The sequence below is a fragment of the Sarcophilus harrisii genome, chromosome 5 (assembly GCF_902635505.1).
Source record: "Sarcophilus harrisii chromosome 5, mSarHar1.11, whole genome shotgun sequence".
Classification (NCBI taxonomy): Eukaryota; Metazoa; Chordata; class Mammalia; order Dasyuromorphia; family Dasyuridae; genus Sarcophilus; species Sarcophilus harrisii.
Genome location: NC_045430.1, coordinates 6,717,080 through 6,740,371, shown reverse-complemented (window position 1 = coordinate 6,740,371; position 23,292 = coordinate 6,717,080). Strand labels below are relative to the sequence as shown.

At 55.9% G+C, this 23,292-nt stretch overlaps 1 protein-coding gene across 1 annotated transcript; it reads right to left on the bottom strand.

Moving 5' to 3' along the window:
* Positions 1–19: 19 nt before the first annotated feature.
* TRABD (TraB domain containing) lies at positions 20–23,050 on the bottom strand. Its single transcript, XM_031940941.1, has 10 exons — positions 22,927–23,050; positions 18,519–18,580; positions 17,080–17,158; positions 15,817–15,983; positions 13,930–14,070; positions 6,000–6,110; positions 4,919–5,058; positions 4,006–4,178; positions 3,330–3,441; positions 20–2,751 (listed from the first exon to the last, which is right to left on the bottom strand). The coding sequence occupies exons 2-10, from the start codon at positions 18,540–18,542 to the stop codon at positions 2,574–2,576; spliced, it is 1,125 nt and encodes a 374-aa protein (XP_031796801.1). The 5' UTR covers positions 18,543–18,580; positions 22,927–23,050; the 3' UTR covers positions 20–2,573.
* Positions 23,051–23,292: the final 242 nt, after the last annotated feature.

Below are 23,292 nucleotides of genomic sequence, written 5' to 3'. Positions count from 1 at the left end.
TAAAGTCAACAAAATGACATCTTCTAAAATTAAAGTTTATTTTCATTTCACAAGGAAACCACAAATCTCTGAATTACATGAAGGACATGATTGAGAGAACTGTAGCCTGCACTACAGCCTGGCACTTAAGAAACCGAGGCGCTGGCCTCTGAGAGGGGCTGCGCCTCCGGAGCACCCGGCGGGCCCTGCCCACCAGCCGGCCCACAGTCTTCCATGACACTTTGGGAAAACATTCTCCAGCTGGTTACATTTCATCCGATTTGGTTTAACACTGAGTCAGGAAAGTGGGTCAACAGCCAAATTCTGGCCCGTTGCATTGAAAAGACATGAATTCATCTCCACAGCATTTTGTAAACTGTCATAAAAGCAGGCTGCTCTACACAAGTGATGAGGGCGGAGGTGGGCAGCCAGGGCTGGCACAGGGGAGGGAGGCTCCATGGGGGCAGCGACTATTTCTCCATTGCCTTAGGACAGTACCGGGGACACCCTCGCTGCTTCCCCGGCCCCTCAGGAGCAGCATGGGCGCCATTCAGCACAGCCCCCTCTGGGCCCAGGCCATCCAGGACAAGATGTCGCAAGCAGGTGGGTCTGTGGGCCCCGGGGGCTGAGCTTACACAAAAAGTGTCCCCTAGCCTTCCGCCTCCTCCGCGCCAAGCCCTGGGCAGGCCGAGGGTCACCCAGCTGAAAGATACAAGTGTCCCAGCTGGGGTCTTGCCCCGGAGGGCTCTGGGCCCCTTCACCACCGGTGGAGCCGGCCCCTGGTTCTGACTGCCGGGCACAGGAGCAGAGGCTGGGGAGGGGGCTTACAACACTTTCTTTCATCCTGGAGAACCGGGGGAGGCAGGAATAGGAGGGAGCCCTCAGTGCCTCCAATACACTATGGCTCTGCAGGATCTCAAACAAGGACGGATGGAGGGGGAAACATGGGGGGCAGGCTGAAAAGGCCCCAGCCAACCAGCTCCTAAGCCCAATGAGAAGGCCCTGCCTGATGGCACTTGGCTGCCAGAACTTTCTCCTTCCGATTCCGGCTGGGGCCCACCCCCTCACACTCCCAGGCCACAGGCTCGGAGACAACCCAGCTTAAGGCTTGTCTGACATTTAATTAGTTTTTAATTTATAATTACCTGAGCAGAGGTTTTATCAGATTTTTTTTTTAAAGCAGAATGCACCGAACTATACAAGCTAGAAATATCTTTAAAGAAGAAAAAAAAAAGCCAGAACCAAAAAGTCCCCAAAAAGGCAAAGCCAAGCCCAGGCCTCCTGGCTGGGCCCCCAAAGTGGAGGAAGGCCAAGGCCCACACCCAAGTTCCTCAGCAGCCAGCACCAGAAGGGGCTGGCCGAAGGCATGCCCCCCCAGCAAGCTGGGGGGCTTCACTCGGTGGTTCCTAACAGCAAGAGATGACTGAGTGTGTCTCTGAGTTCCTCCCAAGAACAGTGATTGAGATGGAGCAGCCTCCCTACCTCACCCAAAAGGCTGGGCAAGGTGGCCCAGCCCAGAGAGAGATGCCAGGGATACCAGCCGGGCCAGAGAATGGTGCCAGGGGTACTGGCTGTAGCCTTCAGCTCTGGGCTGTCAGAACTGATCTCATCTCAACTGAGTGGGGACATGGACTTCTCGCATTTCCAGACCATGATCTAGAAAGGAGAGAGGAATCCCAGACAGGCATGCAGGGGCAGAGGGCAGAGCAAGGCAGCCGAGCAGCCGACGTGAGGCTTCTTAGAGGAGTCCAAGGCCCAGGACTCTAACGATTGAGAAGTTGGTCCCCGACTGGACCACTGCACCCCTCCTGAGCCAAAAACCAACCTTGTCTGATTGACTAGTCTAGAAAGGCCATTTTTGTTAAATAAAGCTCATAGGGAGAAGCTGTCTGGGGAAGGCTCGGAGCAGCAAGGACTTAGGAAAAGCAGCTGGTTGGCAGCCTCCCTGATGAATCCCCGGCCAGCCTCTGTAAACATGAAAGGGGGCCCTGCGATGGCCTGGGCCGCTGGGCCATGGGGGACGAGGAGCTACGGGGCCAGGACTGAAGGCAACTGCGGAGGGGGGTCCATGAGGGAGGGCACGGATGGGCACACAGGACGGAGTCAGGTCTGCTGCAGCTGACAGGTTTGTCTGAGAAGCCAGGAGCTTTGAAAACGACATCCCACCCCCGCCCCCCAACACACACACAGACGCTGATGATTGATATAAAATTCTCCCCATAACAAGATGATCGTTCAATTGTCTTATCCTATAGGTGCTTGGCACCAAGAACTAACAATGGTATCATGATACCAACACGGTCCACAGCTGTCCCTGCGCCACTCGGCAGGAACCCACCACCAGAGACCCTCGGGGGAAGGAACCCAAGCCAGAAGATGCCCTCTCGAGGCTGCCCGAACGTGGCCACGGGCATCACCGGCGCTCGGCGACGGCCGCTGGTTGGGCCGTGGCTAGGGGGGCGGACGTTGGCCCCGGGCCCGGCCCTGCCCCCCGCCCCCCAGCCCAGCCCCTGCGGGCCCCGCCTGTGTGTGGCTGTTAGCACCCATTCAGATTTTTGGTTGCTGCCCGCCCGGCTTTGTCTGCCGCCGTCGCCTTATTTCTGAGGTCTGATCTCAGCCAGTCTCTGGAGACACGACTGTGCGGCTGTCATGGAAAGGATTATGTTGACCGTCCGTTTTCCCACCCGGTAGAAGCCGTAGCACATCAATCCAAAGAAGGAAGCTTTCACGACAAACCTGGACACTTTGCTAGAGATGGATGGGGGAGGGACGCTGGAAGACAAAGGCAGGAAGAGACAGGTGACTTCCCGGTTCAGGCAGGAGGCCTTCCCAGCTGCCTGTCTCTCATCCCACGTACGGTTTCCCACACACCGTCCACCCTGCACATGCCCAGAGGTGGCTGTGGGACTCCCCGGCTCCTCGGCCCTCCCACTGGCCCCCCTCAGCCCGAGCCCCCCAAGCAGCTGCTCCGCACTCCGCCTCTGCTCAGACTGGGTTTCCCTCCAAAAACAGCTGCCCTGCTGTTTGCCCCTCAAGGTCCGGGTCAAACAGACCCTCCTCTGGAGGGCCCTCCTATATGATTTTCCTGTTTCCTTTTCTGTAAAAAGAGGGAACTGGAAGTTGCACCTGCCCTCAATCTAGGTGCCCGGTCATGCCTCTAATCCTCCCGAAAGAAGGGCCTGGCAGGCCTGAGTCACAGGGCTGGGACACCCAAGTCAGGGAAGTGAGCAGCACAATGAAGAACGCGTGCTGCCCGTCATCGGCCAGTTCCCGAGGCTCACCCAGCAGGGTGACTCAGGCTTAGGGAAAGGAAAGCTCGAGTGGGATGGGTCGCTCTCTGGGACGCTCACCTCATAATCTCCTGGATGTTTAAGTCCGTACTCCAGTTCTTCTCGATGCCAGGGACGTGGCCCATTCCCACCACTCCGACCACCACAGAAGGGATGCTTTTCCTGGGCTCAGCTGTGGACGGATGGGAGAGAGTCAAGGTGGGAGTGGCCCGAGGAGCTGTCCCTCCACTGCAGTGCTGACCCCCCTCCCCAAGCCCCTTCAGCAGATTCCTTCCTAACATTCCTGGGACCCCTGGCTAGAAAGAAGGGCTCCCACATTTCTCCCTGGCACAGAGGCAATAGTTAGCTGACAACAACAACAGTAGCAGTAGTAGATGCTGCACGTTTCCACACCTGATCCTTTCTCCACTGATCAAATTCCCAGTCACATCAAGGGCACCTCCTCACCTCCCGTATCGTCCCATCTCTATAAACGTTCATTAAGCGCCTACTATCTGCCACAATGTGCCAAGTAAGCACTGGGGACACAAAGGAGGCAAAAGCCAGTCCCTGCCCTCACGGAGTTCCCGGTCAAAGTGTACAAAAGGAGAAAGCAGTTAACCTCTTCCGGCTTCCTCCTCTGTACAAGGGGATCATAAGCACAGCGCCCTCCTGGGGCTGCTGAGAGGACCCCGTCTCCCCCCCCACCCCCCCACTGGACCGCAGCAGGGGTTCACGAGAGCCAGGCCCCTCTTACCTTCGGAAGCACGAGGGAGCTCCAGCCGCTTGGCGGCCTGGCGCAGCATGTACGTCAGGTAGATGTCTCTCTCCGAGACGATGGTCCGATGGAGGTCGGGAAACTCGCCGATCATCTCTGCCATCATTTGCTCCAACAAGTCCTTCTGCTTGCACTTTTCTACGTCGTCCTTACTGAGAAACCCAGAGAGAGAGGAGGGTTGTCAGGGGCCTGGCTGTTCAGCCTCAGCCCGGGGAGAAAGGGGGAGATTCACTTCTGAGCCCACACAGCAAGGCTCCTCAGCCCAGGAAGACGGCGTTTCATCTGCCTCTGGGGACCCTGACACGAAGCATGGTGCCCCGTGGGACTCTAGGGCTCAGCCCGCTCAAGACTGGGAATCTCCAACCCACGTGTATTTATTTGGGGAGGCAGCACCGGAGCTGGTGCACAAGGCAACGCTCTCTTCACCACCCTCAGAAATACTGATTAATGCGACCCAACCCTAGGCTCAAAGCCTCCTTTTATTTCTTCCGATGATTATTCTGGTCTCATTTCCTTCCTCTGCTCCATCTGAACATTCTCAAGCTCCTAGAGGGGCTGGGACATAAGCTGCCTCCCAGGGCACTCGTCCAAGGTGTCCTCCTGATTTGTGCCTCGGCCTCAGCCAAGAGGCCCAGCAGGTGGGCAGTGAGCATCCCCTCCCTGCAGTGCCAAGGGAAGGTGGCTGGTCAGTTCTCGAATGAGCAGGCCAAGGTAGGGTCGGCGCCTTCCCCCTGCAATCCCATGATTCCCTGGGAGCGTTGGGGGTGGGGTGCTTGGCTCCCCCAGGCCAGCCCTCTCTGAGCCTGAAGCCTTGACCCAAAGCCCCAAAGGCTGCCCGGCTGGGAAATGAGGGACCTCCTGCTGGGCACGGGGCTGGCTGGGCCACACGTACCTGATGGGGTCAGAGAGGAAGCACAGGCCCCAGGCCAGCTTCACTTTCTGCCAAAAGGAAAGGGCTGCAATGGCTCTCTTGAAGGTCACCGGGATAGGCCTGTCCCCAAGGTGGAACTTGCAGAAAGGTACTTTACTGGCCTGCAAGAGAAGGGGGGAGGTTAAAGGTCAGGGGCTCTGCCACACTGCCAGGTCCTGGAGGGGGCAGGCAGTGTGCACAGCCTCGGGGGCCTGGCCCGGAGCGGAAATGTGCTTTGTGCCAGCTCTCAGGAATCAAGGCAAATGTTACCTCAGCCTCGGGTAATTTTATATTTTGCAAGTAACTGATATTCTGTCTTTCCTGTGATCTCACTTAAGAAAAAGCTATTTCGCAACAAAAACACAGAGCTCTATTTACCACAAAACAGTACAGGGGGAGGGGAAGGAAGGGAGACCAGAAGGGACAGAGAAGGCCAGTTATTTGGGGCAGGGCACGAGGCTAGAACCCCAACATGGGCCGAGCAGGAGACATCCACAAGCTGGGCCAAGCACGGCAATTCCGGGGCTGACTGGGAACCAAGACACAAGAGCAGCTGAGAGCTCCAAGTAAAGGGGACTCTGGCCATGAGGACTTTGGGGATACAACGAGTCCTTCAAGGCAAACCAAGGGGAGACTCTATCTGGATGGGCCCACAGACGATAGGGCTGGAGCCCCCCTGGGGCACTGCATGGGTCCGGCCTCAGGGACCTCCACGAGGGTCCCTGAGCTGACAGGGGGAGGATCCCATCTAACTTGGACACGGTAGATCCTCTGGGAACCAGGGACCGAGGGAGAGATGGACGTGCTGAGCGATGCCCCAGACTCTTGGGCTTTGTAGAGCTGGTAGAGCTGGCTGGGCTCAGGGTGGGCTTCACTGAAATAGTTCCTGAAACCGCTCTCCCAGGGCGAGGCAGGGACTCGATGGTCTCTCCTCTGGCTCACTGGCCCCTGCCTGGGGTCAGTGCTTTCAGCACACGTCAGTACGTCTGTCCCAGGACAAGACCTCATGGCACAGGGGGCAGGGCACAGATGGGGTCAACCAGGCCTCCGGGGGTGCCCTTACCTCTTTGAAAGCCTCTCTGAACTCGCCCCCCGGGGCCATCCCCAGCTGCTCCGTGATATGCGCCGAGACCTTCAGGAGGAGCATCTGCATCAGGCCCGACATGACTCCGTTCTAGAGGAAGAGGGAGGCAGGGTGTTAGATGGCCAAGAGCCAAGGCTGGGAAACGATGGACGGAAGGTGCCCGCCACAGACTCTCGGAGAGATGGGGGTCCCTACGTTCAGCCCTGGCTCTCCAAGGGGCTCCCTGAGAACCAGACAGGGAGGTAAAAGGAAAAAGCTGGGAGGCTAGGGCCAGTTTTTGGGGGAGGGAAAGATTTAAGGTCTTATAACGGGAAATGGGGATAGTAAAAGTATGGATGCCCCCATCCATGAGGTGTGGGGGCCTTTGGGAGGACGGTCAGGGGAGGCTGGGACCCCGCTAGAGGGGCCACATATTCCCCAAAGCCCAGGGAGAGATGCTGGGAATAATGACAGGAGTGCCAGGCCAAGGACGGTGACGCCATTGCACTGTGCCCAGGCCCTCAAATATTGACTCAGGGGGACGATGACAAGTTTGCTTCAAAATTAAATACAGACCATTTGCTGCCCCGGAAAACATGGAGGTCCCCCAGGGCACTTGCGGTATGGCTGCCCTGGCTCCTGCGGCAAGTCCCCACCCCAACCTGCTGAAGGCGGCCCGAGGGTCCCCAGCCTCGGCTTCTGCTCCTTCCCTCAAGCCTTCGCTCCAAGGAGGGTTTGGGGCAGCAGCCACAACCGAGATCCCAGATGGTGGGCATCTCCTTACGTGTGCACATGGCGCCCCTGACAGAATGTCAGCCCCTCGCGGGGCATCCCCAGCCCAGGGCCCAGGGACGAGGTGGGTAAGGGGTGCTTGCCAAGCGATGGCACCAAAGGCAGAAGAGACCAAGAGAGGGGCACAAGAGCAGGCCAGGGGCTTCAGATGGGGAGGATGTGGATGCCTGCAAAGGTCTGACCCTCAACCTTCTGGTGGTGGAAGCTGATGGGGTCAGAGCATGGGACCCAAGGCCCACTGGCCTTGCTGTCTTTGAGTGGTCAGTGGGTGCAGGTGCTCAAAACTATTTGGAAGGGAATTCCCCACAGGAAGGGCCTCTCTGCAGCCTCACAGAATTCCTGTGCCCAGGGACCTTTGGGAAAAGGGGGCCCTTGGCAGATGGTTGTGGTCATATTTCATCCAGAAAGGAGGGGAGCCTCAGCTGATGGGCAGCATGGCTGACTGAGTAAAGGGAGATCACAAATACGGATTACTGTGGTCAAGAGGCCTACATGAGATTGGGCCAGACAATGGGGCTGGGCAGTACCTCCCCCCAAAGAGACAGGAGGCCAATTATTGCAAAGGTGAGAATGGTACCCGGCTGTCTCAGCCGATTCCAGCTTCAGGACTGCAAGGGCAGAGGTGACACACTGGGAGAAGATGGGACAGAGAAGGAGACAGGTAGCAGAGGGCTCTGACAGCAAGGATAGGAGGGGGATTATGGACACTATGGCGGCTCATGGGCTGAGAGGCTAGGCTGTCTGTATAGGTAAAGTACCTAAGCATTAGAGGAGGGATCAAGATGGGGCAGGAGGCTGTGAGTCAGGCCCGGGAGGCTGATGGAGCATCAGAAAGGGGCACGACATCCCTCCTTCTCCTGAAGGTAAGGGCATCCAGCCTAGGAGAGGGAACCTAGGATTCAGGGTCTTCTACAAGGAGCCAGTTTCTGCTAAGTGCTAGCAAAGGAAAAGAATGGGGCTGAAAGGCACCCTAGGGGAAAAGGAGCTTGTTAATGATAGACATAAGTGCCATACAACAATGAAGGGAGGGAGGGAGGGAGAGAGGGAAAGCTAGAGACAGAGACAAAGAGAAAGAGACAGAGACAAAGAGACAGAGACACACACACACAAAGAGACAGAGACGGAGAGAGACAAAGAGAAAGAGACAGAGACAGAGAGGAAGAGAGATCTTGACCAAAGAAAGGCACAGAAAATAAAACAGACACGTCCAACTAAAACTGAGGCTTTTGCACAAACAAAAACAAGGCAGTTAAAATTAGAAGGCAAACAGTCAACCAGGAGAGTAAAGAACCATTTGTAGTACAGGCTAATATTCAAGATATCTAGGGGACGCATTTAAATAAATAGATAACAAGAGTCATTCTCCAAGAAATAAAAGGTTAAAAGATAGGAGTTTTGAAAGGAGAAATCCAAGTTATCAATAACCACAACTGCACATTCAAGCAATCCTGAAGTTCCAGCAGCTACACACCCACCAAGGAGGCTGGCAAAGTTAGCCAAGAAAGGAAAATGCCAACTGAGGTAAGGGCATGCTGAGGGCACTGCTGCTGCAGCTGTAAATTGGTCCAGCCATTCTGGTCCAGCCAGATGGCAATCTGGGCTGATGGCCTACATCGCTGAAGTTTCTAACATAGAGGCGCCTCTGTGAGGCTTATTCCCTACGGAGATGCAAGAAAGAGGACAATGTTATACCCATGTGTGCCAAAAATACAAGTAGCACCTTTTTGTTCTAACAAAGAACTGGAAAAGAAGAGAGTGTCCCATCAGTGGGGGGACTACTGGATAGACTACAGCCCATGAACATGATGAACGACCAATGGGGTCTAAGAAATGATCAGAGTAGTTTCTGAGAATGCTGGGACATCTTGTCTGAAGTTGATGCAGAGGGAAAGATAGCAAGGAGACAAATGCTCAAAACCTCTGACCTGCCCAGTGCCCAAGGCAACCTCAGAGCCTCCCGCCCTCTCTGAGAACACAGCACCTGAGGTGCAGACTGAGCCAGAAGGATCTGAGTACTTGAATAAATACACTCACTGATGACAAAGAAGGATATGAAAAGTTTGGGGGAGGGGGGGCAGAGGGAAAGAATCTTTGATGAGAGGGAAAATGAAACACATGTCAATAAGACATTAAAAAAAAGAAACTCAGAAGAGAAGGTCAGAGGGCACCAAACAGCATGGCTTGGAAGCCAAGTACAGAAATGGTCCCATGCTTTTAAAAAGGAAACGAGCTGGATTCCATTTTATATGATACTCTCTCCTCTTTATTTATGGAAATATCTGTGTCTGTCAGGACCAGAATGAGGAGCAGCAGCAGCAGATACTGTCTGTCAGACCATCATTGGACTGCGGGGCCACTGGAGTCGCCAGACCTGCCAGTCACAGGATGGGCCAGGTCTCCCTGACAGGGGGTTCTCGTAGGCCTAAGAGGGCAATTCCTGCCGGGAAAGGTGAGAAGGGGAGGGCAGAGGCACTTGAGGTGGTCACACCCCCACAAAGGATGCAGGGCAGCCTTCCACAAAATGCTTCAGTGACATTTTGCAAAGCACACATCCGATGGGGTGGCCAAGGGCACAACTAATCCCCATGAGGCTGAGCCTGGGCTTAAGGGGCAGGCCTGATTAAACATGGGGTGACAGGGACCTGGCAGCTCCACCAGGATGCTGGAGGCCTCATTCACAGGGCCCGGTGCCAGGAACATCATGGGCAGTGGCTCCAACTGGGTCTGGGGCCCAAGAGATCAGCCAGAGGCTTCCTGCCCTGGGCTCTCATGGCACCTTGCCCATCTCTCCACACCCTACAGGGGAGATCATGGGCCACCGAAGGTTCAAAAGGCTTCAGCTATGGGCCTGGTAATGGGTAGTGTCAGTGGCGGAGGCCCAGTGGAGTCATCCTGGGAGTCCCTGGGCAGCTCTCCAAGGCCATCTGCTACGTGCGTCCCTCTCTCCTTCAAGACACAGTTCAAGCATCACCTTCCACACTGGCTCTTCCTTGAGCCCCATATCTTCTTTATGGGTTTGAGCTTCTCCTTCTTTGTATTTGTAACTCCAGAGTCTGGGGTGCAGTAGGCACTTAATAATGCTTGTAATCCAAGGTGGGATCTCACGGCTCTCTCCACCTCCCTTTCAGCTCATCCTTGAAGACTTGCCACAGTCGGTAGGAGAAAGGGGCTGCAAGCACCCTTTTTCATTTCATAGATGGAGGTGATGAAGGAGGGTCTCCAGGCTCATGGGTTTTAAGAGCCAAGACTCACACCTCAATCTTGCCTCAAGGTCACTTAGGGAGCAGCTGGGTGGCTCAGTGTGGACTTGGCATCAGGAAGAATCACCTGAGGTAACTCTGGCCTCAGACATTTCCTAGCAGCGTGGCCCTGGGCAGTCACTTCACCCTGTGCCTCAGTATCTCTGCCAAGAAAGCCCCAAACGGGTCACAGAGAGTCGGTCGTGTCTAGGATGACTAACCCCAAACACTTGTTAACCCCCTTCTTCCACGCTGGCAGCCCTTCTGCCGAAAGACCTGAGCGGTGCAGCTCATGCCAGCGCTCCTCATGCTCTCGCTGAGCCTGGACCTCCTTCTGCAGAGGTACCACCATGCTGCTCACCTCCCAATCTGTGGGGAAAGAAAGAGCTGCCAAGGGGAGAGGTTCCCCAGAGCAGCCTTGGCGGGTAGGTCTGTCTCAGTAATGAGGGTGGGGACCAACAAGCCACAGAGGGGAGCCAGCTGTGCAGTGCAGCCTCCCCAGGAAGCCCTGACGACATGGGTGGGAAAAGGAGTTCCTTCAAATGAAGGTTGCTCAAGTTTCTAACATAAGCCTCTTCTGTGAGGCTCATTCCCTAAGGAGATGCGAGAAAGAAGACAATGTTATACCCATGTGTACCAAAAACACTAGTAGCACCTTTTTGTTCTAACAAAGAACTGGAAAAGAAGAGGTTGTCCCATCAGTGGGGGGACTACTGGATAGACTACAGCCCATGAACATGATGAAAGACCAGGGTGGGTCTAAGAAATGATCAGAGTGGTTTCTGAGAATGCTGGGCCCAAAAGGCCCAGGAAAAAGCCAGCCTGTCTGTGAGGGCAGGGACCAGCGTCACTTCCCGGCCATTTCTGATGGGATCCCTGAGGTGCCTCTTGGAGGAGCCGTCTCCTTCTACTGCTCTCTTGGAGAAGTGGAGAGCTGTGGGTCAGACGGTCGCCCCAGCAGAGCCACAGCAGGTGGGATGGCTAGGTTCCTGTAGCAACCAGGGGTCTCCTGGGTCACCAACGCTTTTACCAAGAATGTGGATCAAGGCGCAGAAGGCAAGCTCATCAAATCTGTGATGACAAAAAGCCGGGAGAGACAAGAGACAAAGGATCCTCGGCAGGTCGAACCTCAAAGCTGCCATCAGGAGGGATCTAGTCTCCCAAGTCCCAGATGCAGGAGAACTCTTGGAAGTATCTTAAAGAGACCGAGGGACAGGCCACAGCCAAGCCATCTGAGTCTGCCAAGAGGCATCAGCACCTGCTTGAGCTGGGTAGAGAGGGCCAGGGCTTCCAGACCAGGGAGGGGAGAGCCCCATCGGCCTCTGCCTTGGAGTCCTGGGCCCAGATCCAGGCAAAAGAGTTTCAGGAGGAAATAAGCTGGAGAGGCCAGAGGAAGGTGACCAGGAGAGCGATGAAGGGCCTGAGGTCCACACCAGAGGACATCCTGTCTTCAGGTATCTCAAGTTATGAGGAGGAGGAAGGATTAGCCTTGTTTGGTTTGGCCCAAGGGCAGAACCCTTAGTTTGCTTCTGCAAACCCTGCAATCTCTTCCGGATGCCGGGTATGGGGATGATGGGGGATGAGGATGATGTGTGCTCTCCCCAGGTGACTGGGCTGGCAGTGGGCACCCTCTGCAAAGGCCTCTGAGTAGTGGCCCTGACCACACCAGGACTGCGGAAGATCTTCCCCCACGGCCCAATGCCCTTTGGTGACTCTGCAAAGTGGCTTCTCCGGCTCGTTTTCAGGGCATTTTACCTCACTCCTTGACTCCAGGCAGACCACGGGGCACTGGCTGTCCACCTCCCTCTTCTAGCAATGGTGGGCCCAGCAACAACTTCTTTCTTCTCATGACGACAGCTCCAGCGCCCAACAGCTACTCCCTGCTGGAACCTGAGATGTCCCCAAGAGCTAAGAAACCACCACATGGGCCCCGGGCATCCAGGAGGAGAGCTATAGCGTGCTTCATGCATTCATGTAGCCCACCAGGAAGATAAAGGCTGAGGAGCAGCATTTCAAAATGGCCCCACGGGCTCCAGAGTGACTGAGCCAATCCAGAGGAGGGTCGCAAACTTCTGCAGAAATACCAGCTGGTCACAACCACCCGAACAAAAACTAACATGCATTTCTGTGCCCGAGGGTCCACATGAAACCCAGGCCTGCCTCAACAGAGGCACTTCATTCTCACTCCCGTCCTACCAATGAGCTTTTAAAGCTTGACTGGGGGGCAAGGAAGGAGGGAATTTGGGCACCAGCCAAGTTGGGCAGGGGGCAGAAAGTAACAGTCCCGGAGTGGGTCCTCAGTCCCTTTCATCCTGGGTCTGAATGGAAGGCTGCCCAATATCCTCAGGAAATGCTCCTGCTCTCAGAAGGCACCCGGCAGATGGTGGTGGGACAAGCAGTTCCAAGGCGCACCCAGACCTCGACGCAACTCAGGTTTTAACAATGTGGACAAAGCAGAAGCTGGCGCAGGCGACCGGAGAGCGTGCAGTAGCCGAGACTCCCACTAATCCTGGGAGGTCTCGGGCTTCGCCTCAGCCTGGCAAAGTGGAGGCAACGGCAAGATGGGAAGTGATCCTGGGAGAGCTGGGGAGCAGGGCGGGCATGGGGCCTGGCCCCAGCATTCTGGAAAACCCCCCTGGTGGAGGTGGAAAGAAGCCCAGGTCACAGTGACAAATTTGCGGCTTCATTTTTAGTCTCGGTTAAGAGTTGGAACAAAACAGATGTACACGGCAGTGGGGGGGGGGGGGGGGGGAGGAGACAGCTCACCGAGGCTGTGGCCCAAAGAACACACAGCACTTCTACAGGGTGAGAAGTGGCAAACACGAAGGAGGCTGGGGCGGGGGACAACGACACATGCCCTGACAGCCGGCAGGTCTCTGGGCCTGGAGGCAGGAAGAGCCAAGTTCAATCTGGCTGCAGACTGGTCTAGGGGTGGGTCCTGGCCAAGGGGCTCAGCTGTTTCCTCAACTACAAAAAGGGGCCAGGGTAATCGTGCTCCCTCCCCAGGTGGCATTTGTAAAGCTCTCGGGACAGGGCCCAGCATACAGAAGGCAATCTATACACGTTCGCTACAACACACAAGACACATTCAACAAGAAAAAAGGGACAACAAAGCAAAACTCAAACTGAGCCCAGCCCCAAAGAAGGGAGAAGGCAAGGACGGCCCCTCTCTGTCTGGGGCCAGACCAAGAACACACGCCGCCCTTGCCCAAACCTGGGCCCAGCAGCCCAGGAGACAAGCAGAGGCAGCCTGCCTGAGGGGAAGCTTGCCCAAGATGCACGGGAGGAGAAAGGCACCAGGAAGGCCAGTGGGAGAGGCAAGCGGGCAGGCAGAGGGCATGGGGACCCCGAGGATGCCAGGGAAGATGCTCTCTGGCCTGGACGCCCTTGTCACCACAGGAAGGCAAGCGGCCTTTAGGGAGCCCCAAGTGACGACTAAGCCGCTCTCGGCAATCTGCAACGAGTGCTGGATGACGGGGACCCGAGGAAGGCAAACGGGGTCTTGAGCACAGTTTGGTTCTGCCGAAGTTATGAAGCACAGAATTGAGAGGCATGGCACTGGGGGTCCAGCTTCTCTCGTCAAGACAGACTGATGATCGGTATCTGTCACTGTGTCCTTGGTCCTGTTTCCCAATGTGGGAAATGGATGTGGCCGGTGACAATGGCATTAAGGATAAGGTACCACAGCCATACCTGAAAACTGGGGGTCTCTCTGCGTCTCCACAGTGCTCTGCCCAGACTCAGCAGCAGTCATGCAGCCCCTCAGAGCCAAGTCTGCCGCTCCCTGGCTCAGAGCATTTGGGGTTGCAGCCGTTCTAGGGATGCTCAGAGCCTGCAGGCCTCGGTTCCCAGCCTCCAGGCACGGCGCAGAGCTCCCAGGACAGGGGAGGGGCTCATACCTGCTTGACGGCTTGCTGGAGCTTTTCGAGGTTGATCTCCTTAGCCTCCTTCAGCAGCGTCTTCTCATCCATCTTCAACATGGACACCCTGTACTGGCAGAGCTCCACCACCACCACATCAGGCTGCACCTCCTGGATGGTCTGTCAGGAGAGGAATAAAGGGCAGTCACTCAATGGGCCCCCTCCCAAAGGCCTCCCAAGGTGGGATCTCAGTAAGCCTGCAACAAGTCAGGAGCGAGACAGGATGCTAAATGCCCCAGCATCTCTGCTCGCTCACGGAGCCAGGCTTCTATCTGGGCACCCGGATTTTCTGGGAATGGGTTTCTTGGGTGAGGTTTTGCACTTCTTGTGCTGGGCTGTAAATTTCCTTTCCCATTATTTCTTCCACACCTTTCTCTTCATTTCTTTTCCAGCTTTGTCCCTCTAGCACTCATCATTCATTTATAAAAACATTTTCAACTCAAATAGCTTTTTAGAGTGGGATTCTTTTTGTTTTTGATTTGTTCACCTTTCCAGTCTCCTTCCTGACCTTGCCCTTTATGTTGGGGTTGGCCGCTATACATTTCTGAAGGGAAGATATCGTCTGACCCTACGGTACTTTTGGGGAGACACGGAAGGTCTAGAGGTTGGCCCAGGCCAAGGGCCAGCAAGCTTTCAGGGCTCCCAAAGTGAATGGATTCAGGGCAGAGTCTGATTGCTGGACGCCTGCCCCGGGTTTGGGTCTGAGCACCAGCAGACAGGCAGGCCCAATCACCAAGCGCTGAGACCCCAGTCGGGCCTTAATGACATCCCTGGGCACCAAAGCACAAGAGTGGGCTTCTCCCTTTCCTTAAAGGCGGCTTTTGCTGCCGCCCCTCTAGGGGAGCTCTAGAAAGGGAGCAGGCTGCCTGCACTGATGCTTCAGACCAGCAGAGGGCACCAGCACCCAGGCCCCACCTGGCCAGGATCCCCAGCCCAGCCCAGGCCTCCATTTCCACAGGACCAGGAGGGCAAAGAGCACAAGAGACCCCAGCCCTGGGCATTCGCGAGGGGGAAGGGCCCCTGCTGGCTGAAAGTCCCCAGGCCTGTCCCCTGTGGAGTAGGGAGGTCTGGCTCAGAGAGGGCCTGGGTTGTTTGTGAGGAGCAAGCCCTGGAAGCTATCCCGCCAGGCTCGGGGCTAAAGCTACCTGCCCCTGCCTCCTCTTCTATCTGACAGAAAACCAAAAACGGATGGGGTCTTTGCTATCTTCCCCCCCCCCCCCCCATCTTTTGTCTCCCCCCAAGAAACCTGCATCCTCAGCACAATCTCTTACTCTTCTATTCCACCCCCCACCCCCCGGCCAGCCTTCTCCAACATTCTAATGTCTCCTGTTTCTCTTTCACCCCTTTCCCTCATTCCCCACTTGAAACCCTTCATAAAGGCAGCATTCTTTGGAAATACAGGCAAGATCCCTCCCATACACTTTCTGATACTGCTAACTGTGGGGGGAGAGGAGGGAGGGAAAGAAGAGAAGAAGAGGGAAATAATATGTTCAGAGGGAAAAATGCGTGGCTATTTCTTCCTTTCCTTTTTCTCTTCTCCTCAGCAGCAGGCCCAAGGAAGGACTAAGCTGAGATAAGCCTAGTGTCCCGGCTCCCTTCTCAATGAATCCCAGAAGAATTATCATTAATTAATTAAAAGGATTCCCGGGGACGATCTGGCCTTCTTGAAACTGGGTGGACAGAAGGCAGCTGGGGGGGAGAGATGCCCCTGCCGTCTGGCACTGTGCTGAGCAAACACAGGACGCGAGTCGGTCAGAACCCTGCGTCGAGGAGCCCCTTCGGGGCCCTGGCCGGACTCCCTGGGGTCTTGAGGCCCGTCGGAGCCTCCCTCACACGGCTCCCCCACCTACAACACCCCCAATGTACCTTCACTACGTCCCGCTTGCTGTCATCACTGAAGTGGGCCGTGCCAACCACGTACACCTTACTTCCTTCTTCTGTGACCAATTCTGTGACAGTACCTGGAAGACTGGGCTGCTTTTGTCTCTTCTTCATTTTCATCTCCAGAAGGATCTTAAAAGCATCCACATCAGCTGCAAACGAGGCAAAAAGACAAGCTACTGCGACTGTACATGTGCCTGCATGGACCCGGGGCGTGTGCCTGTGGGGTCAGGCAGGCCACTGTGAGGGTAGAGACCCCTTTCTCCCCCCCCAGGCACAGTGAAATAAGAGCCCGCAAGTTCACCCCGGGCTTCTAGAGACAAGGGCAGGCTTCTGCTTCTCAGTGTCTGGTGGGCTGGCAGAGCAGGGCTTCCTGGGACACAGTCCTCAAGCCTCACCAAGACAAATGCCCTTTTGGGACCACAGGATACCCTGAGACGTCCCGTCACCTTGTCATCCGGTCAACAGCATCGAAGCTCATACATCTACGGCTTGTTTCTCACCATCACACCAGTCAGGAGGTGACCCCTAGCCTGCCCACAGGAGCCCCCTCGAATGTAACAGCCCAGCAGCCCCACAGGAAGGACACTTTCTACATGGGCAGGAAGCCCTCCGGGATTTTCCCTAGCTCTGTGTCAGAGAGCAAGAACACAGTGAAAAGGGCAGCTCTAGGCCTCCAGAGAGTGAAAAAGGAAGACAAAGCCCGAGCCACTGGTTGTGGCAAGCACAAGCAAGAAGCAGCTTGTACTAAGAGGCCCAAGGGCAGGACACTGCAGAGTCATTGAGACCCTTCCGGCTTCATCATCCACCCTACCTTTCCTCCAGTCTCCATCTCAAAACAAAATCCACATTGGGTTTGCAACCTGATCTCTATCTAAAGGCAAATGGAGACGAGAGCCTGCAGCAGTGAGTGCGTCAGCACAGTCCTGGGAGGGGAAGTCAGGGCATCTTGCAAAGCTGGAAGTCGCAAGCCTTTGGCTACAAAGCTTTGGGAGGCTACTTCCTATTCCACTGAAGCCCTCTCCCCAAGGCTCATTTGGAGGGTGATAGTCAGTGACCTGCCCCCTAAGCCCCTTGGTTGGACAAATTCTGGCAAGAGAAGACTGGTTCCCCACAACCATATCCCTTCGGCACAGGGGCTGGCTAACTTTGGGACAACTTGTGTTTTCCTCTTGGGACTAGAGCACCATTGATACTGGCCTCTTACCAGTAGGAAGAGTCAATGAAATTTCTACCGGACAAACTTACAGAGATTCTGGGAGTCACTGGAGAGTGCCCCAGGGTCACATTCCGAGGCCGCCGCCGAAGGGGCCGGCTCCTCCGCAGCCTGCAGAACAAAACAACGGGATGTTTCAGGAGAAGCCGCGGGGATTAAAGCAAGCCCAGCAAGCAGGAGCTGCTGGATTCCTCTGCCCTTGTCCCCTGGCTGGTCGGCAAAGGTAACACAGCTTTGTGACTGCTCGAGGACAAGCATTAACAAGGCGGGCTGTGAGACAAGCTCACTTTACACACACTACTTGTGCATAAGTAAAGCACCGTCCCACGTGCCCTCACCATTCTGGGCAGCCCCGTCTATGCAGACGCTATAAGGCCGCCCCAGCCCAGACAGACCCGACGCCTACAGGACGGACAGAGAACATCATCCCAGAGGGGCAGCCCACCCTTGCCTCCAGTGCTCAATGGCTCTCATGGGCTCGGTGTTGGCCAGTAGTCAAGCACAGAGAATGCAGGAGGGGGTGGCCGGACCCCTCTTCCACTATTATCTCTGGAGATCTTCCCCCGTCAGCCGTGTCTACCTCAGGGGTCAGAAGATGCTCATTCCCAAATACAAAAACATCTTGGCCAAAAATGAAAAAGATCTTTTGTGTTTTGAGAAGGTGGGTCTCCTGATCCCCTCACCTCTTGTAAAGGGCCCATCTCTGGGCATGGGACAACCCATACAGCAAGGAGGAGGCACCAGCTCTGCAGGCCCCCTGACACTCAAGCTGGGGCTAGACACCACGCCTGCTCCCATTCTGCTCAGATACGAAGTCTTCTCACTGGTTCTGACCTATCTTTTTGTCAAATCCCAAACTGTTTGACAGTTATGTCTTTGGCCCCACCAGGTGAGCCGCCCTGTACCCCCCACCTCAGTTCCCTGTGGTCTGGCATCCACTCCTGCTCCTCTGTCCCAAAGATCCTCCCAGCCTAGGCCAGGCATTCCTCTAAACCTATTTTCCCTGTTACTCAGAACAGAAACTTCCATTTTTTTGTTTTCCCCTTTCTCGCCCCCTAATCTAGTAGCCACCCGCCATCCCTTTCTCGTTTGCACCCCCTTTCTCTCCTCTCACTAGCACCCTCGGGCGGGCCTTCATTGCCTCCAGCCAGGGCTTCTGTGACTGCCTGTGTTCTGCCTCTTCCTAGTCTTTCTCGGGTATAACCACTTAAATGATCTTCCCGAGATTGGGCTCTCACCGTTCTGCTCCTGCTGGCTCCTGAGCTCAGCAATAAGGCCCTTCACAATCCCGTTCCTGCAAGTTCTCCCTGACTGCTTCCCACCACTGCCCACTTCGAGTGCTCCAGCCTGACTGGGAGAGGGCTCTGAAGGTAGGATGCTGCATGTGGGCAAGCGCTCACTCATGGTCGCCCCGGGAGTCATGGGCAGATGTGCTCATAAGGGAGCTTCCTCACAGCAGACACAAACTTACTTCTTGGGGCTGTTCCTCCTGCATCCTGAGGGAGCTGGCTTGGGTCTCCGGTGGAGGCTGGCCTGTAAGAAGACATAAAGAGACACTTTACCCAGTGGCAGGACTTTACCCAGAGGATCCCCCTCCCAAGGCCTCAGAGCAAGATTCTGACTGCAGTCAGACTGGCAGTCACCGGTAACGATGCCCATGGAGCCATGATCTGAGCACCCCTGAAGTACAAGACACTGATCTTTTAAAGGTTTCACTTTGCCAGATGCCAAGGGAACCCAGAGCGGAGGGTCAAGACTGAAGTGCCCTGCAGGGCCATGGGCAGGCCCCACATGGCTGGGACGGGAAGCAGATGGGGGTCCTTGCCATGCCTCCTGGATGATGAAGCACGTATGCACGAAGAGTTGGGAGGAAATGAGGCAGCCAGACCAGCACTAGGGGGTTTCCCTTAACCACTCCCCATTCCCTCTCCTCACTCCAGTCCCAGGTCAGGAATGAGGAAAAGGGCATTAGAGAGCCACTCTCTAATGCCAATCACTCCTAAGACATTTGGGGAGGCAGCTCTGCTCCTGGCTATTCCTCTAACCCAAAACCTCGTGATGGAAGTCTCACTCCATCCTCCTTGCTATCAGAAGACCTCTCTGGACAAGACAGAGCCTTTCGGTCCACAATTAAGGTCAAAGGCCTGGGGCTGCCCACCCCAGACGCCCTTCTCTCTTTCGCATTTAGAAAAACACTATTAAGGACAGCTCACACGTATACAGGGGCTTATAGTTTGCAGAGTGCTCTGTACGCTGCCTCTGATCCTCAGAACAAAGCTCTCTATGAGTCACAAGTTTTCCAAACTAGGAGCCATTGGTGACCCTGTCTTGTTACTACTTCTATCAGACCACCAGGTCCTTGGCACGGGACAAACCCAACCTTGCTATTGCAAGTAAACACTGACAACAGTAAGAACACCAAGAAAGAAAAGCCCAATTTGATCCGAGCAAATCTCTAGCAGAGGTCTAAGAGAAAGGCTGCTTTTGAGGAACAACAACCATGTTCTTTCTTTCACATGTACCAAAGGAATAAAAACTCAGTGTTGGGCACGAGCGAATCATCATTCAAACAGATTTCAGAAAACACTTGATTCTGCCTAATTACTCATTACATTCAAGTTTCAATGAAATTCATCTTATGTTTCACCAGTCAGTCACTCATCACCACTGTTTGTTTTGGCGCTGAATATTGTCATTTAGGGGGTTTTGTTGCTTTACCAACAACAGTTCTTTTGGCCACAGTCAAGAGCAGAAAAATGTTTTTATTTCTTATCAGGATAAGGCATGTTGCTGCAAAATAAATATTTGATGTTGACATTTTGAAGAATCTTGATTAAAACATTTTAAAAATCATTTTAAAATGTCATAAAACTATCATTTTACTCCAATGGATCTAGATCTATTCAACTTCCTCATTGGAGTTCCAATAATGCAGATAGCAATCTAGGGATCTGCCCCCTTGCTGGTCCACCTGTGTGGTTCTTGTCCAGATCCTCCCTGCATGTGTTAGACAGGGCCCCCCACTGGCAGCCCTTTAGCTGCCCACCCCAAGTGACCGATTTGTTCTTTCACCCTGGCACGCAGTTCCTCAGTGACACCTTCCATTCTTGTTCTGTGACGTGCCACTTTGGTTCTGGGCTGAAAGCCTACTCTCACGCACCCACTGATGCCCTTGGGACGGTCATTTGTGATTCTTCAGAGATTGTTCTGTCCCAAGTCTTGCGTACATCCAGGAGGAACAAAATGTTGGCTTTATAAAAACAGGCCAATAAGGGAGCTTTGCACTTGCCTGAAAGCAATAGGGCCAATTCTCTTCATCCTTTTAAATTCTATGCTTAATTTGCTATCCATTCAACTGAAAGTCAGTTGACTGGGCAAGAGAGTTTTGGGTGGCTGCTTGAGGACAGAGAAAGACAGACAAAGAAAAGGGCAGAGAAAGAGAGAGGGACAGAAAGAGGGGAGGAGGGAAAGAGGTGGGAGTATGAGTGGGGGGGGGGGAGAGGAGAGAGAAGGGTAGGTTATATGTCCATCAAGGATCCTAGCAGGAAAAATCAATTAGCAAATCTAATTTTAAAAGGGGCATTTCAGTCCATCTGGCCTAACTCAGTCGATTTACAAATTGAGAAAGCTGAAGCCCACAGAGGGCTGTCTCTTGCTCAAGGTGACTCAGCAAGATAGTGGCTTTTTCAAGGTCCTGGGCAGAAGTTCCTCATCGGCCCCGGCTCTATTTATTTCAAGGCCTTCGGCCCACCACAACCTCTCGGATCAGTGGGTCAACATAAGCCCAACTAAATCAAAGCCTTCTGCGTTTCACAAAAAAGACCAGGATGAGTCCATGCTTTAATACAGAGAGATGCTTGCAGCCGACCCTGGCTCTTGTGGCCCACCAGTGACCTTCTGTGTTCTGCAACCTCTGGGTCTTTACCCAACACTATTTGCTCCCTTTCCTGTTGAATTCCTACCCATCTTTTAAGGACCAAAGCGACTTGTTCCAGGGAGCCCTTCCAAGCCCTCCAGATCCTGGTGCTCCTGCACATTAAGTTACTTGCATTGGGACCTTCTGCTCCCAGGCCAGGAGCCCCAAAGGCACAGGCTTTGGTCTTAGCTAAACTCTGTAGACAGCAGGTACTCAATGACTGTTTACTGCAGTGCAGCTGGGGGAGATGAACACCAGCCCAGGTGACCAGTGTGGCGGGTACAGGCCGGCAGCCACCGGACGGGGCTCTGGGCTCTTCCGACACCTCCCTCACCTGATCGGTGCCACGGGGAGGATCCCCGAGTCAATGACACTCAAAGTGCCGCCTGCTCTCAAGCCCCAGCCCGGCGCGGCAAGGGGCCCCTCCCTCCTGGCTGGCCCAAAAGGCATCGGAAGGGCTCGGGCCCCCTCCAGACATCAGCCCTTTTTTTCAGTCCTGTTTTTTCAAAATAACAACAGCTGCTGCTTCAAGCAGGAGAAGGCGTTTGCTGCCCCAAACACCCAAACAGATTAAAATCTTTAACGAGGGGGGACCTAGTCCCCCAGCCTGGCTGCCCCCACAAATGAGACACATCTGTCCCAAAACTCCCTAAGTCTCCTCCCCCTCCCAGGACCCAGATGTTCCACCTTCCTCTCACCTATGGTTGTCCCAAGCCCAGCAGCCCAAGGCTTGAGAGTTAAGCCCTGGGCCAAGTAGGCAGCTCCCGCCTGGGAGGTCCCGGACTAAAAACAGGCTCCCTCCCCCCCCAACTATTCTCCTCAGAGCTCAGGCCGCTCTTAGGGGTGTCCCAGGCTGGGTCTCCCCATCCCCTGAGGCTCACGGGGACCCTTTATGGCGAAACGCACAGCACCAACTCCCCTTTTAAAGCTGTGCCCACCTGGGGCCCCCCCCGACTGCTGCCTCCTGGAACCCTCCCCGCCGAAAAGGCTTCAGGAATGCAGCTTTGGGGAATTCTAGGCCCCAGAAGGAACTCGTGCCCCCGCCTTGCTCCTCAGACATTCCTCGTGAAGCCGGGCAGTGGGACGGAGCGGAAGCCCTCCTGGCCATGGGGCCAGCCAAAGCTCTCTTCAACTGGCCTCCATTCCCCATCTGTGATGGTACCCGAGTGGGAGGCCCGGAGGCAGGCCAGGGCCCGCAGCCTCAGTTTCCCTGCTCCCCAAACCCTCGCGCTCTCTGGCCTGGCCCTTTGGCTCCGTGAGCCCCTCCTCTAAACGCCCGTTTCCTCTCCCAAGCGCCCCTCCGCCCCCTCCCCTACCCAGGGCCTGACCTCCCCGCCCGGGCCCGGACAGCCGCTCGGAGGGGAGGCAGCCCCTTCCCCGCCGTTCAAGTCTGCGGGGAACGGGGGAGGGAGAGCCTCCCGGTGTCGGCTGGAGGCCCCTTTCGGGCCGGCGGGGCCCCGGGGCCCCGGCCCGGCACTCATTAAGCGGCTGCTGTATGCCCGGCGCGGGGTCGGCCCGGGAGCCTCGGTGCGGGACAAACGGCGGCAAGCGGGGGGGGCCGGGCCGGCCCGGGGGCGCCTGCTGGCCCCCCCCCCCCGGGCCGGCCCCTCTCCCTGGCAGCCGCGCTCTGGGGAAAGCGCAGCGGGAGGGGGAGGAGGAAGTGGGGGAGGGGGAGGAGGAAGGGGGAAGGAAGTGGGGGGAGGGGAGGCCCGGCCCGGCCCGGGCGGACAGAAACCCCCTCGGGCCACGGACCGGGGGCCCGCCTGGGGTTTGTGGGGCGGCCGACTCCCCCCTCCCCCACGAGGCTCCGGGAGCCCCCCGGCCCTGGCGAGAAAGCCGCGCGGGAGCCGGCCGGCCCCGGCTCTGAGGGACAGCGCCCCCGCGCGCTGCTCGGGCAGCCCCCGGCCGCCCCCTCCCCGGGACCCGGACCCGGTCAGCCTCCGCCACCCGGCAGCTCCCTCACCTCGCTCGCTCGCCAGCTTGCTCGCTGCTGTCCGTCGCACGGGAGGGAGCGGGGGGAGCGCGGGGCCGCGGGGCACGCTGGGAAGGGGAGTCCCGGCCTCCTGTCCTTCCCCAGGCGGCCGCCCCGGACCTCGGAGAGCGGACTACAACTCCCAGGGGGCAGCGCTGCGCCCGGCGCCCGAGAGCATGCGCGTCGGCGCCGTCCGGCCTCGCGAAGGGGCGGGGCTCGGCGGCAGAGGGAAGGGGAAGGAAAGGGGAGGGAGAGGGAGAGGGAAGGGAGGAGGAGGGAGGGGAAGAGGAGAAAAAAAAGGGGAAAGGACTCCTAACTTAGAACAAATGAAAAACCCCTCCCCATTCCCCCAATACC

Coding starts and splice junctions, on each gene's coding strand:
- TRABD (XM_031940941.1), bottom strand. CDS start 18,542: ATGCAGGAGGAACAGCCCCAAGAA. Junction 17,159..18,518: donor AGGAGGAACAGCCCCAAGAA/GTAAGTTTGTGT, acceptor TTTGTTCTGCAG/GCTGCGGAGGAGCCGGCCCC. Junction 15,984..17,079: donor CAGTGACTCCCAGAATCTCT/GTAAGTTTGTCC, acceptor CCTCGTTTGCAG/CTGATGTGGATGCTTTTAAG.